Here is a 20,805-nt window from a genome sequence, read left to right on the forward strand (position 1 = left end):
GAGAAAGCACATGAAGACCCTTATGACATTTTTAAAAAGTATAATTTGCCACAAATACATCAGGAATATTGCTTTTTCGCAGAGCATGTTTGCAATCCTAGGGCCAATTATCGTAGGCAAAAGAACAGTCCCTCCTGCCAATACAAGGAATGCGCACTGCAATCAAAAATCAGCACACGCATCATGTACCAAGCTGTGTCCCGAACTCCATCTCATAACATAGCTTGCTGGACGCAAATGTCCAGAGCGACCGGCCAGCTAGAGGCAACGCGAGAAATCGAAACCGGATTCTGCCAATAAAACACACCGAAATCATTAACGAAAGAAAAATAACGCCACAGACGCCAAGTTCTGGCAAATCGACGTCCATACGGCCCGTCTTTGACGCGCCCCTGCCTAGCCCTGGACCCCCCGATGTATTCGATCCTTTCAGACGCTCCGAAGTACATGACACACGAAACACACCACGATACCAATCTAGCACACTGTTTCGGCCCTTGAGGCCCCGAATACGCACCTACCCCTCAAACCACCGACATCGCACCCTCCCTCGGAGCAATCTGCCTGTCCTTCTCCGTTACCCAAAAGCACGAGTGCGCAACATCCCTTCTTGGTTTTACTTATACAGTGTAGCACTCCCAATGCTGCTACTGCCGGGGCGAGCGCACTGGACCCGGGAGAAGAGCAAAAACTTCCTCGCGGCGCACGAGCGGCCCAAAGCAACACAAGCAAGAACATTAGTCTGGCACACCGCCAGCGTCCCCTTCCACCCCTCTTCCAGTCCGGCATTCTTGCAGCTGCTACAGCCACCAAGCCAGGAATTTTGCTACTGCCCTAGGACACGTTCTAGCAGGAACACGTTGCCCTTGTTGTCCCGACCCACACGCCAACATCCCCCCTCCGCCGCCGCCGCCGCCGACCCGCCGACCCGCCCCCGGCCCACCTCCCCCACCACCATCACGTCTCCTTCGCCCCCTCTCCCAGCATTCCCGGAGGTATTGAGATCCACAAGATCCAGGTACGTCAAATCCAGGTAGCCCTCCGGATTGAAAATGGAGAGCAAAAGGTCTAAATTGGCCTCGAAGATTTTTTGAAGCTGGGTGGGGACCTGTAGGGGCGCATCGAGAGGCGGGAGGGAAGGTGTGTGCATGGGGGCTTGGGGATTTTGTGCACACTCACCGCTGACACGCGTGTGTGTGCGTGTGAGACCATGTGTGTGTTTTGGGGCCCTTGCGAGCTTGCGACTTGTATCTTTGGGGGATTGCTCCCCCGGGGGGTGTCGTGCTGGGGTTTGTTCAACAGTAAAAACACGTCCTGACATTCACTCCCACTACTGTCTCCCCCCGCAAAAAAAAACCCAAACCTCAAACCCCCCTCTCCCCCCGACCCACCAATGTGGAGTCCAGATAAGTGATCCCCACTCGCCGCTCCGAAACCACGTTGTAGTTGGCTCGGATGGTGAGGAAACCCCGAAGGGAGGAAAACCCCGACACGGAGAACTCGATGCGGTTCACCTGGGGCCCCAAGATGGGGGTGGAGAGGTTTGCTTCAGGAGAGGGGTTGAGATGGAGAGAGGGAAGAAGACGGCGATGATGGTGATGGTGATGATGACGGTGATGATGGTGATGGTGATGATGACGGTGATGATGGTGATGGTGATGGTAACAATGGTAATTTTGCAAAGGCCAAAACAAGTAACTGTCGAGGCCCATTGCATCCATTACCAAAGCGGAAATAAGGGAAGCACAGGTAAGCCGATTGAACGTGAACACGTTCGGTAAACAAACACACAAACAAGCAGACAGACAGACAGACAGACAGACAAGTCGATGCAGGGCGCGGTAAGGTGCACAAGGGACTGCTGGTATGGATGACCATTCCAGGAACCTGTAGTCGCTAACACTCCCGCAATACACACACAGACAAACAGACAAACAGAGGGGGTGTCGAATGCTGGAGACACTGGGTTTTACTTCAGTGCGCTGGACAGCTGGGTTGGGAGTCCCAGGGGCCCATGGGCACCGGTGTGAGTGCATCGGTAGGCCGCGCAGCTGTAGAGGATGCGCTTTCGGTGGATTGGGGTTTATTAGGCACCTGAGCTGGTGTATGTAGCTGGCCTGAGGATTCGAACAGGTGACGGCGCCTTGTTGTTGTTGGTAAGGGAGAACGGCAAGGAACCTCACCGATATAAGGCCCCTCCGATGATGGAGAGTGCTTCGGCGGTCGTTCCTTCCCGTTGGAGTATACGGTTAAGCGCCCCTGGCCAACGTCAGGCCCGGAATCGATACGTAGTAGATACATACAGACACACACACACAGACAGACAAACCCTACCCGCGCCTCCGCTTCGCGCTTTACCTTGCCCCGGTGGGGGCCTACCTAACCTCTCTTCCATCCCCCACAACCAAAAATGCATCACATCTTAGACGACGTTTCCCACTTTCCTTCCCTTCCCCCCTCCTTTTCCCAAAAGTACGCAATCTACATCGCGGAGGGCCCCACACACACTCCACCCCCCCCCTACCGCCAGGTTATTGGCCGTGTCGATGTGTTGAATAAACGCCCCCAGCTGCACGAACTCCCGAAGGCCCAGTTTAGTGCGCTTCGCGCCCTGAAGGCGGATGTGCGGGTGAGTGGATGGTAGGGTTTCAGACGGGTATTTACGAGCGGGGATTGGGTGGAGCCTGATCTGGGTGGGCGGGTGAGTGGGCGGGGTATCGATATGCATACATCTGGAGATGTTAAATTTGTACGTAAGCTGTCCCAAGGGTCAAGGAGGGTGGAGGTAGCAGCAGCAGCCGCAGCGGCAGCAGCAGCAGCAGTCGCTGAGAAAGGGTTTCGACCGCCTCTGCCAGACATCTCACCGTGATGGTGATGGTAGAATAAAGGAGTCGCCAGTCCCCTGCAACGGCTTCCAAGTTTGCGGTGGGCGCAGTCTGGGTGTTATGCTTCTCCAGCTCGCTGATGAGGGCCAGAATGCGAGCTTTTTTGGCCGCCTGCACGAATCCCGTCCCACCGCAACTCAGTTTACAGCTCTAAATATTTAATTCCTTGTGCGCTGTAAAGCTCACCGGCACTCCAAATATGCCCCTATCCAAACCCTCCAGCTCGCTCAACAGCTGTGCCTTTATCTCTTGTGGACCGCTGGTCAACCCAGACAGATCTGCGGTTGAGACTATAGATGAACATAATCCATTAGATGTTGAGCGCGCAGTGTATTGCCGCCGGGCTGTGACGCGGACGCATGGAGCGACGTGTGAGGCCTTAAAAGGCAAAGCCCGCTGACCGTGCAATTGTCGCATCTTTTCCGTCTATGTCTAAGCAAATGAAAATTGCTCTTCATTCCCCATTTAGGAAAGCAAATGTTCGTCGTGTACAGGACGGTTGGTGAAACGGCCATAATTGCAACTGTCCGTATTGTGTGCAAAATTGCAATGTAACCTTGGCTTCGCGTTTCACCACGTCAATATCTTCACTTCTGCTTACCGCAGGCCATTTCTGCTCATTATCGGAACCTCGAAGCGTGTGCGCATACATCGTTTTCCCTAATTGTGTCGCAATGTCAGCGTTTGAGGAGCTTGGCGTGATGCCGGAGCTGGTGAAGGCCGTTGAAGAGCTTGGCTGGATGTAAGATCGCAACGGCGCACCCCTTTAATGTTCCTCGCGAAATGGGTGACTCACAACCTTGTTACAACGCCACAGGCTTCCCTCTCCAGTTCAGGCGGAGGCCATACCGCTCATCCTCGGAGGTGGCGACGTCATGGCGGTGAGCTCGCGCGCTTTCATATTTTACTCCTCCCTAATGGCGGTCCATCCAGACATCTGGGTCTAACATCCCAGCCGCTGACAGTCTCGTAACAGGCATTTTTCCCCTCACCCGAAATAATAACTTATTTTTAAAAGTTTGCACCGCCCGCGCCGTCCCTTCGTCACGCACCGGGATAATCACCGCCACCACGCAGGCTGCTGAGACGGGCAGCGGCAAGACCGGGGTACGTTAAAGCAAGGCTCCAGGGTGGGGTGGGGTGGGATGAGTTCGGATATGCTGTTTGGAAAGCCTCGACCCTGCATATCTGTCAACAGCTGCCAAGCTGTTCAGCTATCAACGTCGGGGGCAGGAGGGAAGGGAAAGGAGGGAATTGGTAGTAACCATGGCCTCCCCGGCTTTTACGGACACACCCGCACTTGTGTGCGGAACTTGTAACTTGTAACTTGGTAGTAACCCTAACCCTAAGGAGAACAACGGAAGCAGGCCCCAACGTGCAATCTGCCCGTCACGGAGTCGCAGGCTAGCTAGTTCCTCTTGCGACCTAGCTCTCCTCCTTTGCCGCCACCAGGCCTTCGCCATCCCCGTACTGCAAATCGTTCACGAGGCCCTCCGACAGCGGGTGCGCAGCGGCGCTGCCGCCAGCTCAAGCGGCCGCGGTGGCGGCAACGCCGGCGGCGGCGTCGCCAGCCCGGCGGCGGAATGCGTGCTGAGTACGGAGGATCGGGATCTGCATCTCGCCGTGTCGTCGGACGGTTGTACGGCACAGAGTCGATCTGAAAAGAGCTGGGGCGGCGTCCGGGCCACGATGGGCGTGTTTGCGTCCTGCGGCGGCAAAGTCTACTATGAGGTGGGTTAGTGTGCTCACTCCGTGTGTATGCGCATGTATGTGGTGTATGTGATGTATGTGCGTATGTATGTGTTGGCTGTCGGGGAATCATTGAGCCTTTAAAGCAGCCAAGCAGTCAACGGAATCTGACATGATATCAATTATTGCAAGTGCCTCTCCATTTGGATTTACGTACATGTATAAGACAATGGAACTCTACCAGCGGTTGCCGAGCACCTGGGAAGATCCGATTTGGCAACTAACCGCCCAACCAACAACTGTCATAACCGCTTTTCACGCACAACTGACAGGTAACCGTTAACGACGAGGGGCTGAGTCGAGTTGGTTGGAGCTGCTCAACCGCCGCCCTGGATCTGGGCACTGACCGACTGGGGTTTGGTTTCGGAGGCACCGGCAAGAAGTCCCACCAGCGTCAGTTCGACTCGTACGGCGAGCCGTAAGTACGGAATAAGCCACTTCGTCATCCCAATGCACGATGTCAAGGAGTTCCCGAATGCCGAAGTTCGCTCTATCACGCAAGCCCGCGATAATATCATCATCATCATCATCATCATCATCATCATCATCATCATTATTATCATCATCATCATCACCATCATTATTATCATCATCATCATTGTTCCCCCCCTCGGCCCACGCACCTCTATAACTCTCACCTCCCACAGCTTTGGCAAGGGCGACGTCATCGGCTGCATGCTGGACTGTACGGGAGGCGGATCTGTGTCGTACAGTAAAAACGGGCGACATCTGGGAGAGGCCTTTAAGCTGCCACCGCACCTTCAGAGCCAGGTTGGTCGTGTATGTGTAATACGTATGTACGTATGTATATGTATGATGTGTGGGACAGGGGGGTCATATCTTCACCCTGCGGCCGCTACCCTGCGAAACCCTGCCTTCCCCGGTATTTCGGGGGGCACTCATTCGGTCACCCTAGTCAACTTCTCAGTGGATTGTTCAGGTTCCGCATGTGCATCTCTGCCCTATCGACGGCGGCTCAACGCCATTCCTGGTCAGCTCGCGGGTCAACTTTATCCCAGGTTACCATCGTCCATCGACTAGGGGCATTTTACCTTCACCATCGGAAGTATTTTCGACCCTGACAGGTCTCGATCCCGGGATCTCCCGGGGGCAATGGTCGTGCCTTACCAGTAGTGCCTAACCTGCATTGTATGTATGTGTGGTGAGGGTGGTTGGGGGTGGGGGTGCTTATGCTTGCTTGCTTGCTTGAAGAGTGAATGAATTTAAGTGGTGGAGTTCCTCAGTGACCTCAGTGCTCCACTCAGGTCAGGGGTGCCGGGAAGGGGCTGACAATAACCGCCCTCCCCCCCTCCCCCCTCTCCCCTAGATCTTCCTTCCAGCCATCTGCCTAAAGAACGCCGAAGCAACCGTCAACTTCGGAGTCACACCCTTCGCCCACCCGCCCCCACCGGGCTTCATCGCCATGACCAAGGCACCCGCGGCGTGGATCGCCGCCGCCGCCAGCGCCGCCGCCGCTGCCACCTCTTCCACCGCCGCCGCCGCCGCCGCGGATGGCAGCAAGCCCGATTGCATCATTCTAGAACCCGCCAAGGATCTCGCCGAACAAACTGCCAACTGCTTTACCGACTACGGCAAACACCTCCATGCGCCGGCTATCCGTACGGGATTGTTCGTTGGGGGTGTGGATGCCGTACCGCAAATTCGGATGCTTCGAGAAGGTGTGCACATCGCCGTTGGGACTCCTGGACGAGTGATTGACTTCGTGGAGAGCGGCAAGATACCGTTGGATCAGGTCTGGCAGGGGCTAGAGATGGTTGGTGGTTAGTGGTTGGTTGTTGACATGTGTGGGCCAAAGCTCTCCATGCTATTCCGACACGACGGTTACAGGGGTGTACGTGTATGTGTGTATGCATGGTGGTGACAAGGGGGAAAAGGGGGGGAAAGTGTGCTGCGTAACAAATGGCGTCGGGTATCGTTCTGGGCTCCGTCCACAATAGTGCTGTTGTGGTTGACACTATCCCCCACCCCCTCTGTAATCCTTCCACCCCCACCTCCCTCCCACCTCCCCCGCACCTCCCCCCACCTCCCCCGCACCTCCCCCCACCTCCCCCCCACCTCCCCCCCACCTCCCTCCCACCTCCCTCCCACCTCCCCCCCACCTCCCCCCCACCTCCCCCGGGACATCGTCCTCAGGTTCGTTTCTTCGTGCTGGATGAGGCAGACAGGTAATGGGGGAGAGGGGGAGTGGATGACGTGCGTGTGAACCCCCCCTTAAACCTCCTCCTTAAACTCCGAAACCTCCTGAAACCGCTACTTGCAGGCTGATTGCTGACAACCCGGATGTCGTCACCAAGATCTACAACCGCCTGCCCAAGGGGGGAACGGGAGTCAATAGACTGCAGGTGTGTATGTATGTATGTGTGATAATATCTCACAACCAAGGAATGATGGTATCGAAAGATACCGATTGAGTCACTTGCACCCTAAGTCACTTGCATAAACTGCAGTTCAGTCTTTTGCCGATAAGCCTCCCCGGCTTTATCCAGATAAAGCCCGATACCACACACAGAGGTATGAACTTCCGCAGCAGTGCGGCATTTAAATGACGAACTCGACCACCAGCAGCCGCACGACGCCGACGGCTAAGTGATATCGGTATGGAGTACGCCGAGGCGGATAATAAATGTACAATCGATGGTTCCAAACACAATGCGAAGCTGCAGAGAATAGCTAACGCAGTAAGAGTCTATATGAGTCTTACCAGAAGTAGACCAGTGCACTTGTAGACCAGTGCACTGGTACAAATCGCAGGAAAGGATGTAGTAATTCTCGACATCTATATAGTCATCAGCGACCACCGGAATGAAGGGTCTGTGTTCCAAACGTGTACTGTCAAAGAGGGACCTCGTCAACGGTTCAACATGGACGCGGGAAAGTGGCTTTATGGTGCAGGGTGTGGCATCATCGGGAATGGCGATTTGCCGGTAAAAAGCTTCACTGCGGAGCGAAATGACATCTTGCAGAGGGAGGTGGCCTGTGTGATATTGTTGCAGGTACACCAAGGGATTCAAAAACATCAGAATATTCGTCTATGGGTAATTGCAGCTCAGGGCCCGATGGGTCAAAAGCAAAAATTGACGAGAGGTCAATTGCAATTTAGACTTAATTATAACAGGCCATGCGGCACTTAAGGATAAGTGGAACAGCATCTCTTCGACCCATTGGTTCAGGTGTCACACACTGACACAAGAGTGTGGCTACAGCGTAATGAACTTACGGTTCTAGGTAAGCAGTGGTACTCTCTGTGCTGCAAAACCACGTGCTGTGCTATGATGAAAGGTGAGAAAGGTGCCTTGTGGGCATGGGTCCCCTTGTGCAGCTGCAGAGTGCGCGCGACGCTAAACTGAAGGACGCCCCCATACCCCCAAATGTAGGGGACCCTAAGAAGAAGTGCGTGGCAAAAGTGCAGGCATCTCAGGCAACATGTGCAACGAGGGCACCGTTAAGCGCAGATACCCTGTGGCAGCCTAGAGACGTGTAGCTATGAAGGCTCAGTTGTCTGGACAGGTTCCTCGCCGGGGCTATGGGCTTGGCAAATGTGCGGCCCCGAATGTGTAAAATAATTAGGCACGGATATGACCGCCGCTGAGAGTGTGTCCAAAGTTATGATGCGGCTAGTCAAAAAGCGGAGCGGTTTGGGGATGCTGTACCCGATATGACCTACTCTCTAGCTCTCTAGGGCTTAGTGTAAAGGTGTAGCCCTGACAGCGCAAGGATTACGCATAGGTATGCCTAATCACAACATCATAAATAAGGTTTATGGTGGTTGCCAGCCCAAATTAGAACGGGCGGGGATGACAAATTTGTCCTGGCGAGCTACTGACCTTACTGATACGTGTGTACAATTTTCTGTTGGGCCTTAGGCGCAACAGAAAGACGCGGCACAAGACAACCCGATAGCCCTAGATAGCCTCTGCTTATCGCCCCATTCGCGAGCGTAACATGCGACTAGGTACAGGTTTTACTAGGCGTCAACCCAAACCGCTTCACCAGAGAGAAATGAAGTCGTCACCTACACGAGCAGAGAACAGTGACGATGCGGACTTGGATAAGACGCACCTTTTCACCTGGCAGAGTAGCGGTGAAGGCGAAGTGTCAGGGGAATCGAGGATTGAGCGGAATTGAGGATTGTACCAAACATCGAAACCCTAAGGCACAACCCAGGAAGCGGCACAGGCCGACCTTCCAGGCCCAAAATGTTATTATTAACACGGAATTGGACAACGTTCCATCCCATGCAAATATTGATATAATGATAGGTAATAAATTAGACTTGGCTTTACATTAATACATTTATTCATTGGTCATCCTTTAAACGGTATCCATTTTATTGTTTTCGTATCCAACGTGTTATTCTTGTATTATGTGTAGTACCACTGGGCTTGCTTGGGATAATTGCAATATTATTAATAGTTAATAAGCCTCTAGGACTTGTTGTTATTTTAGGGATAATTGCTCTTGTTGGTATGATTGCCCGTAATTCGGTGATTGTCATAAGATCAAATAGAAACTGAAATTACCTACGTACGGCCTGTCTCGGTGGGATGCTGTCGTAACTGCGACGGTTCACCGTTTTCATCCAGTAATTTTAACTGCTGCGGCGGCAATATTCTTGGAATGACGCTTGCAGAAAAAGTTAGTTTCATCTGCCACAACTCCAAAACGGAAAGAGAGGAGAAAGAAAAACGTATGTCCACACAGGTCGTTAGCAGAGAGTGACCGAGAACACGGCAAAACCAGATTACACAAAACAAACTCCCTCATCGCAGCACGAGCATCAAAGGACAGTTTTCGTCCAATAACTCGTTCAGCCTAACCGCTAAGACCTAGGGCAACAGTGCCATAGGACCTGCCTAGCAGAAAACAGCGAAAACTCGTTCCCTAAGTCAAACTCAAGCAGAGTCCCGTCCACAGGGGCCTGGGCAGCGCCCTACTTCTGGTTGGGCCACAACAGGCAGGTCACCATCGGAGGCCCATCTCCACAATGCAGACTCTTCTTTCGCTTTCACCAATCATCTAGCTCCGCCCGAGTACAATGTTATTTTTATCACACGTCACTGATCTTCTTCGTTTCGTTTGCCCTGATCTGACCCGGCTGATTCCTGGCCCCAGTAATGGAAGGTCATGGGCGCCTCCATCTTTTATATAAATTGTATATTGGGTCTAGTATAACTAGGATGTTTCTTCTGCCATCAGCAATGGCCCCGGCGACCCCCCCCCCCCAAGGCTTACCGGCATCTGAAGCGTCATCAGTGCCGCCCACCTTACACCCAAAACGTTCCGCAGCGATGATGGCACCACGATGATAGAGGGGTGCCCCAGCAGGGGTGCCCCAGCACCGGGTCCAGCTCTGGGGTATGCGAAAGGAGGGCATTAGCAATAGGGAGCAGAAGGAAAGGCTTGCAAGAAGGCGCATTTGAGTACCCAGAGTGTAACGTGACAGATGGCTGTATTGAGGGGGTGCATGGCATACCCAAAAAATCTTGGTATCACACTTCCGAACAAATTCCTGGGAAAGACCGCGTTAGAAACAGGAAACCCTACCTCAATTCAGAAACCCACAAAAGGTGTGATAATTGCCGCAAAACACGACTGATAAGCCAGGACGTTTTCAACAGATGTGATAGTACCTACTAGCGAGAATGGTGCGTGCTTCCATGTCGCGGGCAAAGCCTCAGGAGGGAGTTGGATGACTAGTGCAATGAACAGTTTGTCGGACGTGAAGGAGGATCATCGTGCCATGGACCACTGATCATACCAAGCCTTCATCATACCATAACCATACCATGAACAGACAGCGCGCTGGCTCCTGACCTCCCCCCTCAGGATTGAGGGGGAACATCTCCAAACGTCCCGACCCGAAACACGGAATCAGGCAAGTAGGGCAAGGTAACCCTACCGAAAATTAAACCTCCTCAGCGCAGTTATGCAACGCTTCGAGAGAGCGCAAAGCGCCACGGGAGCGGCGAACAAGCTCACGCAATCGCAGGATCGCGGGAGGAGTAGGGGCAACAGTGTTTACCGCAACGAGAGGGCCTGCAAATCTAGAAAACGTTGAAATGCAGCTCAAAATAACAGAATAAAATGAAAGACGAGACGGACTACCAACCCATGGTCACTGCGGCAGCCATCACCGCAATGCCGAGGTCCGCAGCGAAAGAGTAGCTAAGGGACCGAGATCTTCAAAGTTAGATGAATCCGCCATAGCCGAAGTAGGGTCCATTCTCCCGTAAGAGCTGGGTAATCGCGGAAGCGGGATTGAGACTGGTCCGTAAGGAACCTGTCTGGACACCAAACTTGTAGCATCATACAACTACAGAATGGTGGCTTCAAAAGAATACGATTGAGACAAGTGGCTTGAATGCTTGGGCCGCAGACCGATAAATCCCCCAGTACGACTGGGCGGCGTGATCTTCGGATGACCGTAAACCATACTTTCGATTGGTTGAGCAGACGAACCAGGGACGCAGGTCCCACCTTTATCCAGATAAAGCCCGATACTATACACAGGTATGGACTTCTGTAGCTGTGCGGCATTTCAATGACGAACTCGACCAGCATTAGTCGCAAGTCGTCGGCTAAGTAATATCAGTATTAAGTAAACCCGAATTCATAATCAGCAAATATAAAGAAACTTTAGTTAATTACATCAGTGTTTAAGTAAACCGAACTGGACGAACCTACATTCGACAGTTAGCCCATAGAGCCGCAAGCTCTGCAGAAAGCTTTCAGTATACAACAGTATATGTCTGTATGCATGTATGTATTATGTTTGTATGTGTGTATCATGTATGAATGTATTATGTACTATATTTTATGTACGTATTATGTAGTATGTGTGTATGCGCACTGGGGGCTTACTGTTGTCACGATGGTTGAGGGGCGAGTTAAGGCGGGGGGGAGAGAGGGAGGGAGGGAGGGAGGGCAGGGTGGAAGGGCAACAATCCTACCTTGGGCCCATCAGGAGATGCTACTCCTCCGACCCCTCAACCCCACAGTACCCATGCCTTCCCCCCCCAACCCTCCATACACACCCCTCCCCACCCCCTCAACCCCCTCGCCGTACAATCCGCAACCCCTCCTCCCCCCCCCAACCCCCCGACCTGCTAAGGTGCTCCTCTTCAGCGCCACCCTCCACAGCACCGAGGTGAAGGACATGGCCGCCAAGATCTGTGTGAACCCCATCTTGGTGGATTTGAAGGGGAAGGATGCCGTACCGGAGACCGTTGACCACGTCCTGGTGAGTTTGTGCGGAGGGAGGGAGCGGTTAGAGTGGTTAGGGGAGTTGGTTGGTGGCATGTTCTTGGTGGTGTACATATGTGTTTACCGCTCAAAACATTATTAAGTGTTTGTCACATCTTCTTGCATCACGTGGTGGTTACTCCGAAACCACCATGTATCAATACAATGCCGCCATCCAGCGCTGGGATGCGTTTTACATGTATGTTTGTATGTGTATGGGCGGCACACCCCGCTACCTCTTACCTCCTGGCTGTATCGTATTGCACGTCCTACGTCGTACCACAAACTCAACACTCCCCCAATACCTCAATCCACCCCCACCCCCACCCCCAACCTTCAATCCTCGTACCCCAAGGTTCGTGTCAACCCCGCGGAGGACCGCAGCTGGCTGCAGAGCAAACCCGAGGTGTGTGTGTTTGTATGTGTGTATGTATGTATGCTTGTTCCGTATGTTTTCTCTTGTTTCGCTACTCTTATACATTACATTACTACTCTTGTATTATATTATATTATGTTATATTATATTATGTTATATTATATTATATTATATTATATTATATTATATTATATTATGTTATATTATATTATATTATATTTATATTTATATTATATTATATTTATATTTTTATATTTATATTTATATTTATATTTATATTATAATTATAGTATATTATATTAATAATAATAATCGCCTCCTTCCGCAGGTGTTTACCGACGGCTGTCACGCCGTGGACTGCATAGGGCCCAGCACCGCCACCACTCGCGAGTGCCTCTCCGAAGCCACAAAACGACTGAAGCAGCGGCTGCTACAGCGCCTCATTGACACACTCCGCATGGAGCAGTGCCTGATCTTCTGTCGTACAAATTACGACTGCGATCAGCTGGAGCGCTTTTTGAACAGCCTGGGGGGAGCCGGGGGTGGTGGCGGGGGTGAGGGCGGGTTTCGTGGCAAGATGGAGAGCGGCAAGGAGAATCCGTACAGCTGTGTCGTACTGGCTGGGGCGAGAAGGTAATATCGGGCTTGAGGCAGGCGGGAAGGCGAGGGGGAGATAAAGACGATGGTTATTGTGTTGGCAGTTGGCAGTTAGCAGTTGGTGGTGCTTGGAAACCAACAACAGTCGGCGGTTGTCCCGTTACCTTTCCTTACGCTCTTGCAAGTGATTAGCCCCCACCCGCATTCCAATCTTTACTCCACTTCCCGGGGTATTCCTCCCCCTCTTCCCAGCAGCTTCACTCGTTTGTGGTTCGTCTTTCCCCTCTTTACCTCCTCCGCCCTCCCCCACCCCCCCCGGGGGTTGTTCTTGCATATGACCTCCCCACCTCCCCACCTCCCCACCTCCCCATCTCCCCACCTCCCCACCTCCCCACCTCCCCACCTCCCCACCTCCCCACCTCCCCACCTCCCCACCTCCCCACCTCCCCACCTCCCGGGCAGTATGGACGAGCGCCGTGCTGCGTTATCCGCCTTCAAGGACGGTGACGTGCGCTTCCTCATTTGTACGGACGTGGCGGCCCGGGGTATTGACATCAAGGAGCTGCCGTACGTTATCAACATGACGCTGCCGGACAAGAGCGAGGATTACATTCACAGGGTATGTGCCCACACGTGTGCGGGGTGGGTGAGGAGGTTATTGTGTATTTGTATGTGTGTGTGCGGTAAGGTTTTTGGTGCCGTTACGATTTGGGTGCGCCGGGGGGTTGCCAGTGGGGATTTGAATTAGGGGGGAGGGGAGGCACCGACTGGCTGAGTGGGGCACCGGCTGAAACCCGTAACGCCAACAACCTTTAAACTGCCAACGCAAAGACATCCGGATGTATTGCCTGACACGGACATCACATGATAAATGCTCCGGAACCCCCATCCGCACTCATCCTCCCCGCAGATCGGTCGCGTGGGGCGTGCTGATACGATGGGTCTGGCGATCAGCCTGGTTTCGGAGGTTCCCGAGAAGGTGTGGTACTGCAGCGTCAAGGGACTCAAGCCCTGGCTGGCGCCCGACGCGTCCAATACAAAAACCACGGACAAGGGTGGACACACTATTTGGTGGGTGCGGCGAAGGGGGGAGGGGAGGGGAGGGGAGGGGAGGGGGAAGGAGGGAGGGGAGGGGAGGGGGAAGGAGGGAGGGGAGCGGGAGGGAGGGAGGGGGAAGGAGGGGAGAAACGGAAGGGGGAGGGGAGGCGAAGGAGCACAGCCCAGCTACTGCAGGCGGGTTGGATGGCGTTGGCGGTGTTGGGGTCGCGGGGGGGTGGGGTGGGAAAACTAGGGGCTTAGCTGGGACCGGTGAGCCGGACACGTGTGTGTGTGTGTGTGTGTGTGTGTGTGTGTGTGTGTATTTGTGCGCAACCCATCCCTCGACCCCACCATTCCTACACCCCCGTATTGGGGACGACCACAACCATGCTGCATATTGCATCGTATGATTTCCCCTCACCCCCCACCAACCCCCTACCCAACCCCCACTCAACCCCCACCCACACAAACACACTGACGGCGTGCTTTCACTCTTCCTTTCCTTTCCTTTGCAGCTTTCATATCAGGTTCCATCTCTCGCGTTCTCGTCGGCGCCGTACCGACTTAAATGCCGTATTCCGTACCATCCCAACCCTACTGTCCTACTGCTCGTCCCGTACATGTACGATGCAGGTACGACGAGAAGGCCCTCCTAGGGGCCATTGAAACTCGTCTGGGTCGTTCCATCCCCTCTATGAGTGAGGACCTAAGCCTGCCTGCCGAGCTGGCGGAGCGGCTGGCGGCTGGGGGTGACAAGTATGGGCAACAGCGTGGCGGCGGTGTGAGCCAGGAGGTACGGGCCAGGCCAGGTTGGGTTTGTCTGTTTGTTTGTTTGTTTATCGCGGGCTCTTTTGGGGTGGTTTTGGGTTTTAGATGAGGTGGTTTTGGGTTTTTGACGTGTAGGGATATGGGTTGTATCCCTGTATATGGTGTTGTATCCCTCGTGCCATACACGTCTCTAGGCCGCCTTCTGGCGCACGGGGGGGGGGGTTGAGTGGGGGGAGTTTTGAGTGGGGAGTTTGAATGGTCCAGAATGTAATGCGAAAAAGCGCGTTTCTACTAATCTTCCTGTTGCCGTGCTGTTGCTATGCTCCTGCTATCGTTGTTTAAGTTGTTGTTGCTGCTGCTGCTGTTGTTGTTGCTGCTGCACAGGTGACTGCGCACTTGGAGCAAATTGCGCAGAACGTCCAGCATCTGGCGTCCTTGGAATGGCACGTGCAAACGAGCTTCCTGCGCTTGAAGCAGCGGTGGCAGTCGGCCCAAGGTTGAGGAGGCGAAGGCGGCGCAGCTAAGGGCTCCAACGCTGAGGAGGTTGACGAAGGCTCGGGACTGCACAACGGACTAATAGGCTAGTAATCTTTTTGCTTGTTTCAGTTCCCAGTTCTTTGTGGGAGGATGAAGGATATGGGGGGTATGGTTGTTGCTAAAAACATAAAGGATGTGTGTATGGAACGGCGAATTTGTGCCAACGAGTTGTAGGAAATCCCTGGAAGTTTGAGCGTCGTTTAATTGCAGGGTGAGTTCGTGGATGTCGTGCGAAAAATGTTGGCTTAATTGAAGCAGTTTTGAAGGATATGCTAAAAGGGCCACCTTGGCAGCTTGAATCAACGAATGGGGTGGCTTGGCCCGTGCTGCTTGCGGGTAAACTTGGATTTTACGACCACTCTCGCCCAGAAAGTTTCTGAACGTTTCCAATAGAGCGCATTAATACAATCGGAATGTTGCCTAAATTGACACCTTGTAAGGTTAATTTGCGCAGTTAAGTGACGTACCACTTTCGTACCACAAATGTGGGTTTCCCTGATGCAGCTGGGTTGCAGATGGAGTCGATCGGTCCAGACAATAGTACCTGAACGCAGGCCCATACACGAGACAATCGACTCGCAGGCGGTCCGCCATAAGCGGTCGCCGGAGTTGTCACCTTTACGCCTGAGCGATTTATATGACAACTTCTTTGCTGCCGTAATAATTAGTACTTGTTATTTATAGGTGACATCCCTTGGTTTCACTGCTGAACTTTGCCTACTGGAACACGGTACAGAATGTTGAAATTGAAGCAACCTGTTTCTTGCCGTCTCAATCAGCGCTGCACGACAGTGCTTCCACGTGCAGCACACAGAAGAACGTTGACCTGTCGAGCAATGCTGCCTCTGGGAGTGCCAATCAGTGTGCTGAGTGATAGCTACAAGGCTACGCACTTTCTGCAGTACCCAAAGGCGCATAAGATGGTTGCGGTGAGTTGTCTGCCTTTAAAAGTTATGCCGCCGAGGGCAGGCTTGTTGATGGAAGCTTATGACACCATTCGCACGTCTCCTTCGGTGCAGTATGGTGAGTTTCGCCAGGGGTTCAATAAAGACAAGGCAGACACGCGCATGGTGTCATACGGCATCCGTTACCTGGTTGAGAATTATGTTGCGAAGCCCTGGACAATGGAGGACGTCGAGATGGCTGAGGCGTTCTACAGGTACGCCGCCAGTGAGCCGAACTAAGGGAAACCTTGCAGTTGAAAACCTCAAGCAAAAAATTATCAAACCCTCGCAGAACACATATGTCACCGGGCTACACACCGTTCCCCTTCCCTCGTCCACTCTTTGAGAAATTCATTCGAGAGAACAACGGTGAGTTCCTGCACCTGCTGCTTGGCCAAATCGCGCGGCCGCATGCACTCCTCGTCCTGCACCTTCCACCTCATGGAAACTCCAGGCCAGCAGCAATCCATGCCTAGCGCAAAAGGGCCACGCCGGCTGGACATCGTCCCTGGAACGGCGATTTGTGCTGACCTGCAGAGGCCGGTTTTCCGCGCTTTCCGACCACCCACACCCTTCAGACGGTCTCTGCGCCACTTGGCCCAACCTTCCGGGTTTTCCAGGGCCCAGTTAAGCGGGCTCCCCCCCCCCCCGACCACCCCAAGGATCTGCTGCCGGCGGCCCGCAGTCGAGAGGGCGACCTAACCTTACCAGCTGCGCCCCCTCAGACGCCCTTCTCCTCAGCCACACGTGATTACCCGCCGCCACGTCCTGTGTGCCGAGCAGGTTACTTCCCTGTGAAGCTGGAGGCGCTGCCCGAGGGCACTTGCATCCACGCCCGCGTCCCGGTGTACCAGGTGCGTGTGAGACCCCTGGCCCCCCGGGGGCCTGGGAGGGGTGGTAGATATTCGATCCTGGTGATGACGCTGGTGAGGGTGAGGGTGATGCTGCTGCTGATGATGGTGGTGGAAGTGGTGTTGATTTTGCAAAATTGGAAACGTGCTTGTCATGCTCAGACAATACGCTCCAGGCTTAGCAGTTGTAAGGCAATTTTACAGGCTAAGCAGTTTACCAGTGGCCACTAAGCCCCACTCATTCCGGAGCATAGAGAAGAGGGGCTGCGCGGTGTTGCGCACTGCCCGGGGGGGTTACTGTGCAAAGCATGGGGTGGGAGGGTGGGGGGAGCGGGGAGGATATCGGGGGGGGTGGGGGGGGAGGACTGACGGAGGGTGACACGGTTTGACACGCCGGTGTTTCGCGGCGTGGGTTGGTCCCGGGGAGTGAGCATGTACAGGTACGGCAACAGCGTCAGATTGCAGCACCGGCTCGCTGTGTGTGCACGTTGTTGTTGTGTTTTGGGGTCCTTCCTCCCCCCCGCTGTTCTTCTGTTGCGTTGCCTTCCTGGGCCGAGAAGCAGTAAAGGAGCGCCGTAATCTTAGAGATTATGTCTGGGCTTTTCGTTTGGGTCCTGACCTGGGTTCGATTCCTGCTGGGAGCGCAAGCGGCAGCAGTAGCAGGAGGAGGAGGAGGAGGGAGCAGCCAGTTCGAAGCGGCGGGACTGCGCCAGATTCCCAGGGGCATGCCGAATTACATGCGGCACGGGTGCATGGGGCGTTTTGGCATATAGGGCCCCCCGCTGCCGACGGATGCACGCTGCATGACTGGCTGGTCGTTGACATCATCATTGACATTGACATTGCCACAGTCAGTGGGCATGGGAACAGGACGCAGCGCACGAGGTATCGGCAAGGAACTGGGATTTGGCGGAAAGAGGGAAAGCAGGGGAAAGCATATGTCAGCTCAGTATGTATGTCCTTAGCTCCACTCTCATTGCTGTCGTTGCCTCAGACATCTCCCCCCTACATACCACTCACCCCCCCGCCCTTTACTTCCGGAACCACCGGGGGGGGTTGTCGATGATGGCATCACATGACCGCCTAGGACGCACTCAGACTCCCTGGGGGCAGTTTCGGGCAACTCCTGGACGCCTTCCGGCAGGCTGGCAGTTCATTTCTGAGTTCCCCCTGCATCACGTCATCTTTAACCCCCCTCCCTTCCCCCCCCCACCACCACCACCACACCACCACCACCCTTACTCCCCCCTCCCATCCCTTGGCAGCAGCTTCACTCCTTCGTGGTTCCCCTTTCCCCCCTCCCCTTCCCCCCTCCCCTTCCCCCCCTCTAACCCAGATCACCGCCACCGGCGAGTACAGTCCCCTCTGCACCTTTTTGGAGACGTTGCTGACCATGATCTGGTACCCCACCACCGTGGCGACCCTGTCACGGAAGGCGCGGGATGTGGTAGAGGTGTCCTTCGGACGCACCAGCGACGGCGGCCCCACCAGCAGGCTGGTGGAGAGCAGGCTGGTGGATTTCGGGTTTCGGGGCTGCACGTCCGTGGAGCAGTCCATCATTGGCGGCTGTGCGCACCTCCTCAGCTTCAACTCCTCGGATACCATGTCCGCAGCGTTTTATGCACAGGTGGGTGTGTGCCACTGTGTGTGGGTTGGGTGGGTGGGAGGTGGAGGGGTGGATGTGTGTGTGTGTGCGGCAGGGCGGGGCGGGGGATGGGCGCGTGTATGTATGTATGTATGTATGTATGTATGTATGTATGTATGTGTGTATGTATGTGTGTATGTATGTATGCGTGTCTTAATGATCTTCGAAGCCGCTCGATATGTGGGGGAAATGCCCAATATGGTGGTAACTGGAGATTAACTTTATATACCTTAGCGAGCCCCCGCGACTAAGTGTCACCAGGGACATGTTTCGGACTTTCCAATGAAGCTGTGCATGACGGGCGGGGCTGCTGGAATGCAAGTTGTATCATAGATGTCAAGAGCACGTAGAAATACGCCGAGGAGGCGCCGTAGTGGCGAAGGGCGGCACACACTGTGTTTGTGGTGGGGGTGGGGGTGAAGGAAGAGGCGAGCCCCCGGGAGATGTCCAGGATTTCCCTCGATCCTCCTGATGCGTTACGAGAAAAACCCCTAAGGGATTTCCCCCTACCCCCCCACCCCACCCCGAGTGCGCTACATATCCGGTGAAGTCGATGGGGGGCTGTGAATGCGGGAGGATAGGAAGGAAGCGGGTCGGTTGCAGAAAGGATAGGTGGCTTTTACCGTACTCGGACGGATCCCTACCGGTACGGCACAGGCTCCCCCACGGGAGAAGGGTATGTCATATGTACGACATGTCAGCGTATAACCGCCGTCAGCGCGGCGAAGGGAATGCCGCTGCTGCTGCCGCTATTTTGAAACGCCTGTTCCTTGGTTTGGCCCCCCTGCACAGTTCAAGCTGAATGGTGGGCGACCCGTGGGTCAGTCCATTCCCGCCACGGAGCACAGCGTCATGACGTCATGGCCCACTGAAGCGGCTGCGATGACCAACATGATTGACAACTTTGGCACTGGGATATACGCTTGCGTCATGGACAGCTACGACTATTGCAAGGTGTGTGTGTGGGGGGGGGGGGGCCCGGGGCAGGTTCCCGAATTTCCGCGAGATGATTTCCCCTTCCCCCCCCGCCGCCGCCGCCGCCCGGGTATAGCGGGAGTAATGGGTGAGGGGAACAGGGCGCACGGGTCAGGGTTATGTAAATGGGGCTGTGTGACGGTGGGTGGGAAGCTCTGGGTGGGTGATTGTCGATTGTGGATTGCCGGCCCGGGGGAGGGGCAGTAGGTGGGTCGGGGGCGGGTAAAGGGCGGGTAAAGGGCGGTGGATGTAGTTGAGGGGGAGGAATGGTTGGACGGGTAATAGCAGGGCTACATGTAAAGAGTTGGGTTCTGTTAGTGCGGGGGGAGGTGAGGGGGTTGCGGTAAGGCGGCGGCGAAGAAGCAGCATCCCACCGGTGTTAAAAAAAGAGGTGGTTAACCTTCGTCGCCACCACCACCTTCACACCCTAAACCTTTCCCCCCCTCTCCCCCACACCGCCTTTTCCCCTCCCTCCCCTCCCTCCCCTCCCCTTCCCTCCCTTCCCTTCCCCTCCCCTCCCCTCCCTTCCCAGGCTCTGTCCGAGGTCCTTCCTTCCGTGGCCGCACACAAGGTGTCGCGAGGGGGGTACCTGGTGCTGAGACCTGACAGCGGCGACCCCACGGAGGCCGTGCTGATGGTGTGTGTGGGGGTGTATGGGAGTGTATGGGGGGTTAGGGTGGTCCCAGAGGGTGTGGGGGTGTGGGGGCCCCGGAGAGTGGGAGTGGGTGTCAGGTTAAAAAATGTGGGAGGAGGTGGAGGTGGGGAGGAAAGGGAGGGGAGGAGGTGGATACCGGCGGTGTCTAAGAGGGTGTCAGGAGGGGACGAGTAGCGGCAGGGGGAGGGGGACTAAGAGAGGCAAACCTGGCCACACACACACGCACACACACGCACACACACTCCGCCTCTTTACCCCCCCCCCCCCTCGCAGGCCCTAAACGCCGCTGACAAGGTGTTCGGCAGTGTCCGCAACAGCAAGGGCTTCCGGGTCATCCAGGGCTGTGGGGTAATTCAGGGGGACGGTATCGACCTGACGACTATGGAGAAGATATCGGTGGTAAGGGGGGAGGGAGGTGAGGGAGGGAGGGGGGGCGATGCAGGCTGTGTGTAAGCAACAAGGAGGTGAAGGAGGCGGTCTCCGGGATCTTCAAGGTTTTGGGAAGTGTTGGGCTGGGGGAGG

The 20,805-nt window shown here is 54.7% G+C and overlaps 3 protein-coding genes across 3 annotated transcripts in view; 2 read left to right on the top strand and 1 right to left on the bottom strand.

Annotated features, from left to right (window-relative positions):
• Positions 1-1,018: 1,018 nt before the first annotated feature.
• On the bottom strand, positions 1,019-3,134 carry VOLCADRAFT_45589 (uncharacterized protein; the record flags this gene model as incomplete). Its single annotated transcript, XM_002950423.1, has 5 exons — positions 1,019-1,108; positions 1,392-1,514; positions 2,525-2,611; positions 2,865-2,996; positions 3,072-3,134. Coding segments are annotated over 5 exons (495 nt in total), but the record flags the coding sequence as incomplete, so codon positions are not given.
• A 425-nt stretch (positions 3,135-3,559) lies between these two features.
• Positions 3,560-15,177, top strand: VOLCADRAFT_90875 (uncharacterized protein; the record flags this gene model as incomplete). Its single annotated transcript, XM_002950295.1, has 16 exons — positions 3,560-3,627; positions 3,703-3,766; positions 3,963-3,992; positions 4,338-4,616; positions 4,907-5,052; positions 5,282-5,405; positions 5,962-6,387; positions 6,789-6,820; positions 6,916-6,997; positions 11,767-11,895; positions 12,253-12,303; positions 12,602-12,906; positions 13,333-13,489; positions 13,781-13,941; positions 14,542-14,701; positions 15,061-15,177. The coding sequence occupies 16 exons, from the start codon at positions 3,560-3,562 to the stop codon at positions 15,175-15,177; spliced, it is 2,331 nt and encodes a 776-aa protein (XP_002950341.1).
• An 872-nt stretch (positions 15,178-16,049) lies between these two features.
• Positions 16,050-20,805, top strand: part of VOLCADRAFT_90876 (uncharacterized protein) — a gene marked incomplete at both ends in the record, with an annotated part of 6,094 nt that continues 1,338 nt past the window's right edge. Inside the window, 7 exons of the mRNA XM_002950296.1 lie at positions 16,050-16,142; positions 16,233-16,372; positions 16,843-17,011; positions 18,345-18,635; positions 19,446-19,607; positions 20,161-20,265; positions 20,557-20,682. Of these exons, the coding sequence (XP_002950342.1) occupies positions 16,050-16,142; positions 16,233-16,372; positions 16,843-17,011; positions 18,345-18,635; positions 19,446-19,607; positions 20,161-20,265; positions 20,557-20,682 (1,086 nt within the window). The remainder of the gene's footprint in view (positions 16,143-16,232; positions 16,373-16,842; positions 17,012-18,344; positions 18,636-19,445; positions 19,608-20,160; positions 20,266-20,556; positions 20,683-20,805) is intronic.

Source organism: Volvox carteri, assembly GCF_000143455.1.
Source record: "Volvox carteri f. nagariensis unplaced genomic scaffold VOLCAscaffold_18, whole genome shotgun sequence".
In the NCBI taxonomy this organism is placed as follows: domain Eukaryota; kingdom Viridiplantae; phylum Chlorophyta; class Chlorophyceae; order Chlamydomonadales; family Volvocaceae; genus Volvox; species Volvox carteri.